The 11,620-nt window shown below is 42.5% G+C and overlaps 1 protein-coding gene across 2 annotated transcripts in view; it reads left to right on the top strand.

Moving 5' to 3' along the window:
- The first annotated feature begins 859 nt into the window (after positions 1 to 859).
- CCL28 (C-C motif chemokine ligand 28) overlaps positions 860 to 11,620 on the top strand; it is a 31,763-nt gene continuing 21,002 nt past the window's right edge. The window contains exon 1 of one of the 2 annotated variants that reach the window (XM_025388544.1): positions 860 to 998. In XM_025388544.1, the coding sequence (XP_025244329.1) occupies positions 935 to 998 (64 nt within the window). In that variant the 5' untranslated portion in view covers positions 860 to 934. The remainder of the gene's footprint in view (positions 999 to 11,620) is intronic. The other variant, XM_025388545.1, reaches the window with a different exon arrangement.

The raw sequence follows: 11,620 nt of genomic DNA, 5'->3' as shown, positions 1-11,620 counted from the left end.
CATGAGTGCTTTAATAGTTTTGGTTCTATATGTTATAGCAACTGTCTTCTAGTAACCACTATCCAACCCACGATCCCGTTCTAGTGCCCCCAGGAAGCTGTGGATGAAAGGGAGAATGCTAACAACCCAAGGAGGAGTCCCTTTGCTTTCCAAGTCCCTGGATTAGCTGTGAACCAAGACCAGAATGGGCTTTGATAATTCCGTATCTTTCCACAAAGATAATTTTTTTATGACTTGTCACCCTTGTCCCCAGAAACTCATGGTTTCCATAAGCTACTTAAAAATTGATTATGCAATGGGCCTCAAGTGTCCATTACAATCACCTGTGGAGCTTTTACAAGCTTCAAATGACTGGTCTCCTACCCGAGAGTTCTGGTTTACAAATCAGGGAAAGGGGAGAGTCATGTAGACTGATTTTTTAAAAATGTTTCTGTTCTTGTGATAGTTTGCTAAGAATGGGGAGGGGGGAGGGGGGAGGGATTGCATTGGGAGTTATACCTGATGTAAATGACGAGTTGATGGGTGCAGCAGACCAACATGGCACAAGTATACATATGTAACAAACCTGCACGTTATGCACATGTACCCTACAACTTAAAGTATAATAATAATAAATAAATTAAAAAAAAAAATGTTTCCCAAATGATTCTGATGCATACCCCAACTCACAGTGACCCTGCCAGCTGCCGGATCTCCACTGACATCCCCTGACCCCCAGGCAGGGTGAACACAAGTTAGGAGCTTGATAAGTCGGGGAGGAGCTGGCCTTAAGGAAAGAAACATGAGAAACAGATACTCTGAACACCTCCCAGGGCGGGGCCACCTGGCTTACTTTTCCTCTACACTTTCTCTGTGCCCAAGGACACTTTTAGCCTCATTTCCTGATTGAACAGCCTTACTTGTGTTGCTGTCAGTGCCAGTAGGGCAGGCAGGAATGCAGCAGACAGGACTTGCCATCATGGCCTTGGCTGTCTGTGCAGCCCTACATGCCTCAGAAGGTGAGTGGGGGCACTGGCCACTTAGGCCTCCACTGGAAGGGTGGTATCTCCCAAATCTGTGCTGGAAGGATTGAGGTGGGGCAAGAATAGCTATCTCTTCAAGCAGGAATTTCCAATTGATTTCTGATTACCTACCAGGGAATGACATAGGTTTAAATTCTAGATCTCCCATTAGTTTCAGGAAGGAACCTCATTCTAACAGGCATACTAGAAATTTTTGCCACCTGCAGGATGAGGTCCTTCCATATAGGTGCAACTTCGGGCTATATTTCCTTTTCTGATGACGGTATCTTAGAAAATCCCCAGCTAGAAGCTGGAGTAAAGCTCCTACTATTCATCTGTCTTCCTCCACACCCCAACCCGCTAAATTGTCTGAACACAAGTGTGCACATTCCTGGAGGGAAAGACAGACTTGGCCAGCTGCGTTCAAATTAGGTAAGTTGTAAATTTCCTGAGCAAAGTCAGCCCTATGGATACAAAAAACGTAAACTTCAGTCTGATCTTTAAAAAGGGAGGGCAGAGCTGAGCACAGTGGTGCATGCCTGTATTCCCAGCTACTCGGGAGGCTACAGCTGGAGGATAGCTTCAGGCCAGGAATTCGAGATTGCAGTGAGCTATGATCGCACTGTGGATTGCCACTGCACTCCAGCCTGGGCAACATAGTAAAGCCCCATCTCTTAAAAACAAAAAGAGGGGAGGGGAGGGGAGAGGGAAGGAAAGGAAGAAAGGAAAGAAAAGAAAGAAAAAGAAGGATGAGGGAGATTGAACCCTACAAATTATGTCAAAGAGAATTTAAATTGTGAGTTGCTAGCATGTATATGGAGATGGTAACTGCATTTGAACTAGAGGGAATCTCTTCTAAAGTAGCACTCACTACTATATTCAGGAAACCCTAAGTGTCAGTACTTAACACTTGACCAATGGCTCTTTTCCATTGTCATCTTTTCTTTAAGCTTTATCCTGAACAGATTCTCTAAGTCTAGAGCAAAGGCGGAATATAAGTCTTCTTTGGTCTGCTTTTTAAAAATTTGAGCCAACATTTTAAAACTGAAAGCTTTCTCATATACATATTCATACATACACACATACAAATTGGATTTTAAAGCTTCTCTTGAAAAATCAGATGTGGCAACAATGATTCCAACATACCGAGGCAAGAACTGGCTAAAGCAGATGAGCCTCTGAAGTTTGCTGTATTAACTGCCTAGTCCCTGCAGACATTTGCTTAGGGACTCCAATATAGTCCATCAATGTACTGGGCTTATACAAATAAGCAACAGAAAAAAACTGGACAGTCTCTTCTCAATTTCTACTAATCTATCTTATCAAGATAAAGACAAAAATTTGTCACTTTATGTTTCTGTAACATTTCTCAGAAAAATTCACCACTGAGATTTTGGGACTCATTTTCACTATTTCTGAAAGGTCTACCTGCTAAGGCTTCACTCCTAGTTCTGGTAATTCCACTAACTCAAATTTTTTACATAAAACTTTGAAATGTGTGCCTCTATCCAGCTTCCTGACCTACTCCCACCTGTCCCCGCAGCAGCAGCTCTCCTACAGGAAAGAAGGGAGGGAACAGCGGGTCAAGGAGGCAGAGTGTAATGAGGAAGGCTCTGCCATACCCAGGACCCAAGTTCACATGGGACTGAGTCCTGGTAGAGACGGTGGAGTGGGAAGGCAAAATGCAGAGGCGTGTGAAAAGGTATGGTTGCTGGCGATAATAAAGAAAGGGAGCCGAGAGACCCAGCAATAGCCTTTTGGCTTAGTCTCGATGCTTTACCTAAGGCAGTTTAGGCCACAGGAAAATCACATTGTCTGAGAAGCTCCAACCTTCTGCCATTTAAAAAGAAGTGATACTGGGTAAAAATACACATGTAGTCCTGAGAACAGTTGTGGAACAGAGGGGCAACGCCACAGCTATTCTTAGCAAACTTCCACTCAAGTGTCCATGTAAGCCAGGTGCCCTGTGGAAGGCACTTAAGTGATTCTGGGTCCAGGGAAGGGGTGGAAAACCAAGTGGGGAGGGAGGAAGGTAGAGAACACTCAACAACTCAACAGTGCAGAGAAAAGGACAGGTGGCCTTGGCAAGGGGAATAGGGAAATGGCCTGTGCCAGTTTGGAACTTTGGGAAATATATTTTGTTTTCTTCAGGCAGAAAGCTGTTCCTTATCTTAATGGTGTCTTAAATGGCTTAACTTGTTGTGATGGCTCAATAACTGGCATTCCCAAAGTGTTTTGCATAAATCAGGAAGCAGGTGACTTTATCTATAATTAAAAGCCTTGGATTCTGCCCAAAGGTAGGGCACACTCCACCTCTGCTGACGTGGCTGCTGGCTCCCAGAACTCAATACTGAATCCATAAACATGTCTTTCATCCTGTTTCAGTGGCCCTGAGCCCGATTATTTAAACCCACAATCTAGGGCTTTGTGGGCTTGGCTGTTTTATTGTACATTAAGATCAAGGCTCACTTGTGCCCAGCAGATTCAAGTTAGGAGGTTTTGCTACAGTGAGGCCCAAATTGTCTTCCCACTGACAACCTTCTTTCTCAGAGTACGATGGCTACTGAATCACAACAATACTTGCTAGAGATTTGCTGCTTGCATCCTAAAATATTTACTTTTGTTTTAATCATAAGACACTGGCTAGGGAAGATTACCAGGAATATACATTTGTGACTCAGTGTTGTTCTGCACAACTGGGACTCTCCAATTGTGGTCCCTAAGAGGTCTGACATTGGTGGGACTACAGGTGCATGCCACCACACCTGGCTAATTTTTTGTTTGTTTTTGGAGATGGAGTTTGTTGCTCTTGTCGCCCAGGCCAGGCTGGAGTGCAATGGGGCGATCTCGGCTAACTGCAACCTCCGTCTCCTGGGTTCAAGCAATTCTCCTGCCTCATCCTCCTGAGTAGCTGGGATTAGAGGCTTGCACCATCACACCCAGCTAATTTTTGTATTTTTAGTAGAGACAGGGTTTCACCATGTTGCCCAGGCTGGTCTCAAACTCCTGACCTCAGGTGATCCACTCACCTTGGCCTCCCAAACTCCTGGGATTACAGGTGTGAGCCACCTGCCCAGCCACACCTGGCTAATTAAAAAAAAATTTTTTTTTGTAGAGATAGAGTCTCACTATGTTGCCCAGACTGGTCTCGAACTCCTGGCCTTAAGTGATTCTCCTTCCTTGGCCTCCCTGCCTGTAATCCCAGCACTTTGGGAGACTGAGGCAGAAAGATTGTTTGAGCGCGGGAGTTCCAGGCTGTAGTGAGTCATGATCGCACCACTGAACTCCAGCCTGGGTGACAGAGTGAGACTCTCTATCAAAAAAAAAAAAAAAAAAAAAGTAAAACTTTACCAAAAAAATAAAATTACCAAAAGGCACAAAAATTAAAGAATTTATCCTAATATTATGAAAGTTACAAATACTTAGTGTATTTTAAAATATAAAAATATAAAGAATAAAAAAAGGAAAGTCCCACTTCATCATTCCTTTAATCCCTCTCCCCTGTCCAGAGGGTTCTGTATACCCTTCCAGAATTTCCTCTAGGCATTTAGCAACACAACCCACACATACATCCATACCAATATTTTTTTATCATTATTCTTTAAGATCTAGGGTACATGTGCACAATGTGCAGGTTTGTTACATATGCATACATGTGCCATGTTGGTGTGCTGCATCCATTAACTCGTCATTTACATTAGGTATATCTCCTAATGCTATCCCTCCCCCTCCCCCCAATCCACGACAGGCCCCGGTGTGTGATGTTCCCCACCCTGTGTCCAAGTGTTCTCATTGTTCAATTCCCACCTATGAGTGAGAACATGCAGTGTTTAGTTTTCTGTCCTTGCAATAGTTTGGTCAGAATGATGGTTTCCAGCTGCATCCATGTCCCTACAAAGGACACGAACTCATCCTTTTTTATGGATGCATAGTATTCCATGGTGCATATGTGCCACATTTTCTTAATCCAGTTTATCATTGATGGAAATTTGGCTTGGTTCCAAGTCTTTGCTATTGTGAATAGTGCTGCAATGAACATATGTGTGCATGTGCCTTTATAGCAGCATGATTTATAATCCTTTGGGTATATATCCAGTAATGGGATGGCTGGGTCAAATGGTATTTCTAGTTCTAGATCCTTGAGGAATCGCCACACTGTCTTCCACAATGGTTGAACTAGTTTACAGTCCCAACAAGAGTGTAAAAGCGTTCCTATTTTTCCACATCCTCTCCAGCACCAGTTGCTTCCTATGATCACCATTTTAATGATCACCATTCTAACTGGTGTGAGAATGTGGTGTTGATTTGCATTTCTCTGATGGCCAGTGATGATGACCATTATTTCATGTGTCTGTTGGCTGCATAAATGTCTTCTTTTGAGAATTGTCTGTTCATATCCTTTGCCCACTTTTTGATGGGGTTGTTTGATTTTTTTCTTGTAAATTTGTTTAAGTTCTTTGTAGATTCTGGATATTAGCCCTTTGTCAGATGGGTAGATTGTAAAAATTTTTCTCCCATTCTGTAGGTTGCCTGTTCACTCTGATGGTAGTTTCCTTTGCTGTGCAGAAGCTCTTTAGTTTAACTAGATCCCATTTGTCAATTTTGGCTTTTATTGCCATTGCTTTTGGCATTTTAGTAATGAAGTCCTTGCCCATGCCTATGGCCTGAATGGTATCGCCTAGGTTTTCTTCTAGGGTTTTTATGGTTTTAGGTCTAACATTTAAGTCTTTAATCCATCTTGAATTAATTTTTGTATAAGGTGTAAGGAAGGGATCCAGTTTCAGCTTTCTACATATGGCTAGCTAGTTTTCCCAGGACCATTTATTAAATAGGGAATCCTTTCCCCATTTCTTGTTTTTGTCAGGTTTAGCAAAGATCAGATGGCTGTAGATGTGTGGTATTATTTCTGAGGGCTCTGTTCTGTTCCATTGGTCTATATCTCTGTTTTGGTACTAGTACCATGCTGTTGTGTTTACTGTAGCCTTGTAGTATCGTTTGAAGTCAGATAGTGTGATGCCTCCAGCTTTGTTCTTTTTTGCTTAGGATTGCCTTGGCAATGTGGGGTCTTTTTGGTTCCATATGAAGTTTAAAGTAGATTTTTCCAATTCTGTGAAGAAACCCATTGGCAGCTTGATGGGGATAGCACTGAATCTATAAATTACCTCGGGCAGTATGGCCATTTTCACATATAGATTCTTCACATCCATGAGCATGGAATGTTCTTCCATTTTTTGTGTGTCCTCTTTTATTTCATTGAACAGTGGTTTGTAGTTCTCCTTGAAGAGGTTCTTCATATCCTAGGTATTTTATTATCTTTGAAGCAATGTGAATGGGACTTCACTCATGATTTGGCTCTCTGTTTATCTTTTATTAGTGTATAGGAATGCTTGTGATTTTTGCATATTGATTTTGTATCCTGAGACTTTGCTGAAGTTGCTTATCAGCTTAAGGAGATTTTGGGCTGAGATGATGGGGTTTTCTAAATATACAATCACGTCATCTGCAAACAGGGACAATTTGACTTCCTCTTTTCCTAATTGAACACCCTTTATTTCTTTCTCCTGCCTGATTGCCCTGGCCAGAACTTCCAACACTATGATGAATAGGAGTGGCAAAAGAGGGCATCCCTGTCTTGTGCCAGTTTTCAGAGGGAATGTTTCCAGTTTTGGCCCATTCAGTATGATATTGGCTGTGGGTTTGTCATAAATAGCTCTTATTATTTTGAGACACATCCCCTCAATACCTAGTTTATTGAGAGTTTTTAGCATGAAGGGCTGTTGAATTTTGTCAAAGGCCTTTTCTGCATCTGTTGAGATAGTCATGTGGTTTTTGTTTTTGGTTCTGTTTATATGATGGATTCTGTTTACTGATTGGCGTATGTTGAACCAGCCCTGCATCCCAAGGATGAAGCCGACTTGATCATGGTGGATAAGCTTTTTGATGTGCTGCTGGATTCGGTTTGCCAGTATTTTACTGAGGATTTTTGCATCGATGTTCATCAGGGATATTGGTCTAAAATTCTCTTTTTTTGTTGTGTCTCTGCCAGGCTTTGGTATCAGGATGATGTTGGCCTCATAAAATGAGTTAGGGAGGATTTCTTCTTTTTCTATTGATTGGAATAGTTTCAGAAGGAATGGTACCAGCTCCTCCTTGTACCTCTGGTAGAATTCGGCTGTGAATCCATCTGTTCCTGGACATTTTTTGGATGGTAGGCTATTAATTATGGCCTCAATTTCAGAGCCTGTTATTGGTCTATTCAGGGATTCAACTTCTTCCTGATTTAGTCTTGGGAGGGTGTATGTGTCCAGGAATTTAGCCATTTCTTCTAGATTTTCTAGCTTACGTGCATAGAGTTGTTTATAGTATTCTCTGATGGTAGTTTGTATTTCTGTGGGAATGGTGGTGATATCCCCTTTATCATTTTTTACTACGTCTCTTTGATTGTTGTCTCTTTTCTTCTTTATTAGTCTTGCTAGCAGTCTATCAATTTTGTTGATCTTTTCAAAAAAACAGCTCCTGGATTCAATTATATTTTGAAGGGTTTCTTGTGTCTCTATCCCCTTCAGTTCTCCTCTGTTATTAGTTATTTCTTGCCTTCTGCTAGCTTTTGAATGTGTTTGCTCTTGCTTCTCTAGTTCTTTTAATTGTGATGCTAGGGTGTCAATTTTAGATCTTTCCTGCTTTCTCTTGTGGGCATTTAGTGCTATAAATTTCCCTCTGCATACTGCTTTCAATGTGTCCCAGAGATTCTGGTATGTTGTATCTTTGTTCTCATTGGTTTCAAAGAACATCTTTATTTCTGCCTTCGTTTCATTATGTACCCAGTGCTCATTCAGGAGCAGGTTGTTCAGTTTCCATGCAGTTGAGTGGTTTTTGAGTGAGTTTCTTAATCCTGAGTTCTACTTTGATTGCACTGTGGTCTGAGAGACAGTTCGTTATAATTTCTGTTCTTTTACATTTGCTGAGGAGTGCTTTACTTCCAACTATGTGGTCAGTTTTGGAATAAGTGTGATGTGTTGCTGAGAAAAATGTATATTCTGTTGATTTGGGGTGGAGAGTTCCGTAGATGTCTATTAGCTCTGCTTGGTGCAGAGCTGAGTTCAATCCCTGGATATCCTTGTTAACTTTCTGTCTCATTGATCTGTTTAATGTTGACAGTGGGGTGTTAAAGTCTCCCATTATTACTGTGTGGGAGTCTAAGTCTCTTTGTAGGTCTCTAAGGACTTGCTTTATGAATCTGGGTACTCCTGTGTTGGGTGTACATATATTTAGGATAGTTAGCTCTTCTTCTTGAATTGATCCCTTTACCATTATGTAACGGCCTTCTTTGTCTCTTTTGATCTTTGTTGGTTTAAAGTCTGTTTTATCAGAGACTAGGAATGCAACCCCTGCTTTTTGTTGTTGTTGTTTTCCATTTGCTTGGTAGATCTTCCTCCATCCCTTTATTTTGAGCCTATGTGTGTCTCTGCATGTGAGATGGGTCTCCTGAATACAGGAAACTGATGGGTCTTGACTCTTTATCCAATTTGCCAGTCTGTGTCTTTCAGTTGGAGCATTTAGCCCATTTACATTTATGGTTAATACTGTTATGTGTGAATCTGATCCTGTCATTATGACGTTAGCAGGTTATTTTGCTCGTTAGTTGATGCAGTTTCCTCCTAGCATAGAGGGTCTTTACAATTTGGCATGTTTTTGCAGTGGCTGGTACCAGTTGTTCCTTTCCATGTTTAGTGCTTCCTTCAGGAGCTCTTGTAAGGCAGGCCTGGTGGTGACAGAATCTCTCAGCATTTGTTTGTCTGTAAAGGATTTTATTTCTCCTTCACTTACGAAGCTTAATTTGGCTGGATAAGAAATTCTGGGTTGAAAATTCTTTTCTTTAAGAATGTTGAATATTGGCCTCCACTGTCTTCTGGCTTCTAGAGTTTCTGCTGAGAGATCTGCTGTTAGTCTGATGGGTTTCCCTTTGTGGGTAACCCGACCTTTCTCTCTGGCTGCCCTTAACATTTTTTCCTTCATTTCAACTTTGTTGAATCTGACAATTATGTGTCTTGGAGTTGCTCTTCTTGAGGAGTATCTTTGTGGCATTCTCTGTATTTCCTGAGTTTGAATGTTGGCCTGCCTTGCTAGTTTGGGAAAGTTCTCCTGGATAATATTCTGAAGAGTGTTTTCTAACTTGGTTCCATTCTCCCCGTCACTTTCAGGTACACCAATCAGATGTAGATTTGGTCTTTTCACATAGTCCCGTATTTCTTGGAGGCTTTGTTCGTTTGTTTTTTTTGTTACTCTTTTTTCTCTAAACTTCTCTTCTCGCTTCATCTCATTCATTTGATCTCCAATCACTGATACCCTTTCTTCCACTTGATTGAATTGGCTACTGAAGCTTGTGCATGCATCACATAGTTCTTGTGCCATGGTTTTCAGCTCCATCCGGTCCCTTAAGGTCTTCTCCATGCTGTTTATTCTAGTTAGGCATTCATCTAATCTTTTTTCAAGGTTTTCAGCTTCTTTGCAATGCGTTCAAACATCCCCCTTTAGCTCAGAGAAGTTTGTTATTACCGATTGTCTGAAGCCTTCTTCTCTCAACTCATCAAATTCATTCTCTGTCCAGCTTTGTTCCGTTGCTGGTGAGGAGCTGCATTCCTTTGGAGGAGAAGAGGCACTCTGATTTTCAGAATTTTCAGCTTTTCTGCTCTGGTTTCTCCTCATCTTTGTGGTTTTATCTACCTTTGGTCTTTGATGATGGTGACGTACAGATGGGGTTTTGGTGTCGATGTCCTTTCTGTTGGTTAGTTTTCCTTCTAACAGTCAGGACTCTCAGCTGCAGGTCTGTTGGAGTTTGCTAGAGGTTCACTCCAGACCCTGTTTTCCTGGGTATCACCAGTGGAGGCTGCAGAACAGCAAATATTGCAGAACAGCAAATGTTGCTGCCTGATCCTTCTGCTGGAACCTTCATCTCTGAGGGGCATCCGGCTGTATGAGGTGTCAGTCGGCCCCTACTGGGACAAGTCTCCCAGTTAGACTACTCGGGGGGTCAAGGACCCACTTGAGGAGGCAATCTGTCTGTTCTCGGATCTCAAACTCCATGCTGGGAGAACCACTGCTCTCTTCAAAGCTGTCAGACAGGGACGTTTAAGTCTGCAGAAGTTTCTGCTGTCTTTTGTTCAGTTATGCCCTGCCCCCAGAGGTGAAGACTACAGAGGCAGGCAGGCCTCCTTGAGCTGTGGTGCACTCCACCCAGTTCGAGCTTCCTGGCTGCTTTGTTTACCTACTCAAGCCTCAGCAATGGCAGACACCCGTCCCCCAGCCTCGCTGCTGCCTTGCAGTTTGATCTCAGACTGCTGTGCCAGCAGTGAGCAAGGCTCCGTGGGCATGGGACCCTCTGAGCCAGGCACGGGATATAATCTACTGGTGTGCCGTTTGCTAAGACCATTGGAAAAGTGCAGTATTAGGGTGGGAGTGTCCTGATTTTCCAGGTACCATCTGTCATGGCTTCCTTTGGCTAGGAAAGGGAATTCCCTGACCCCTTGCACTTTCCTAGTGAGACAACACCCCAACCTGCTTCGGCTCACACTCCATGGACTGCACCCACTGTCCAACAAGCCCCAGTGAGATGAACCCAGTACCTCAGTTGGAAATGCAGAAATCACCCATCTTCTGCATCGCTCACACTGAGAGCTGTAGACTGGAGCTGTTCCTATTCGGCCATCTTGGAACCAGCACACACCAATTTTTTAAGACAGAAACAGGATGGCCGGGTGTGGTGGCTCACACCTGTAATCTCAGCACTTTAGGAGACTGAGGTGGGTGGATCACGAGGTCATGAGATCGAGACCATCCTGGCTAACATGGTGAAACCCCGTCTCTATTAAAAATACAAACAATTAGCCAGGCGTGGTGGCGGGTGCCTGTAGTCCCGGCCACTTGGGAAGCTGAGGCAGGAGAATGGTGTGAACCTGGGAAGTGGAGTTTGCAGTGAGCCAAGATCGCGCCACTGCACTCCAGCCTGGGTGACAGAGCAAAACTCCATCTCAGAAGAAAAATAAAAATACAAAATAAAATTAAAAAAAAAAAAAAACAGAAACAGGATCACAATCTACATATTGTCTTAACATGTATTTTAATCATAGATAACAGTAAATCTATTCAACACAAAAATTCTGAAAATCTGCAGCTTCATCTTATATAAAACATTTAAACTTCTCAGAACAACTGGGAATGTTAATGTTTCATTTATTATTAATATCAATCAGGGTCCTATCAGGAGACAGAAACCAGATAATTTGAAAGTTTAATATGAACAAATTATTAACTATAACAAGAAATAGGCTAGAAAGAAAGATAATTTTAAGGAATGTAGGAAAAGCAGATATTCCAAGGGCAAAAACAGATCACTCAAGGAAGAGTTCCTGTACCCTTACCCTCTCCAGCTGAGATCCAGCCATGGCTCACCAAATGGCAGAAAAGTCACCTGATCTGTACTGGCAGAATATGCTGGATATCCACCTTCTAGTTTGTAGGGGAAAGTCTGTCACAGGAAAGCATCTCACTGGAGGCACTGGGCTACAAACCTGCCTGTAGGGGTGCTACTAATTGCCATGCACTGAAGAAGCTAAAGCACT

Source organism: Theropithecus gelada, chromosome 6 (genome assembly GCF_003255815.1).
Source record: "Theropithecus gelada isolate Dixy chromosome 6, Tgel_1.0, whole genome shotgun sequence".
NCBI classification, from domain to species: domain Eukaryota; kingdom Metazoa; phylum Chordata; class Mammalia; order Primates; family Cercopithecidae; genus Theropithecus; species Theropithecus gelada.
Note: the sequence above shows the minus strand (reverse complement) of the source record. Positions and strands in the feature narration are given on the sequence as shown.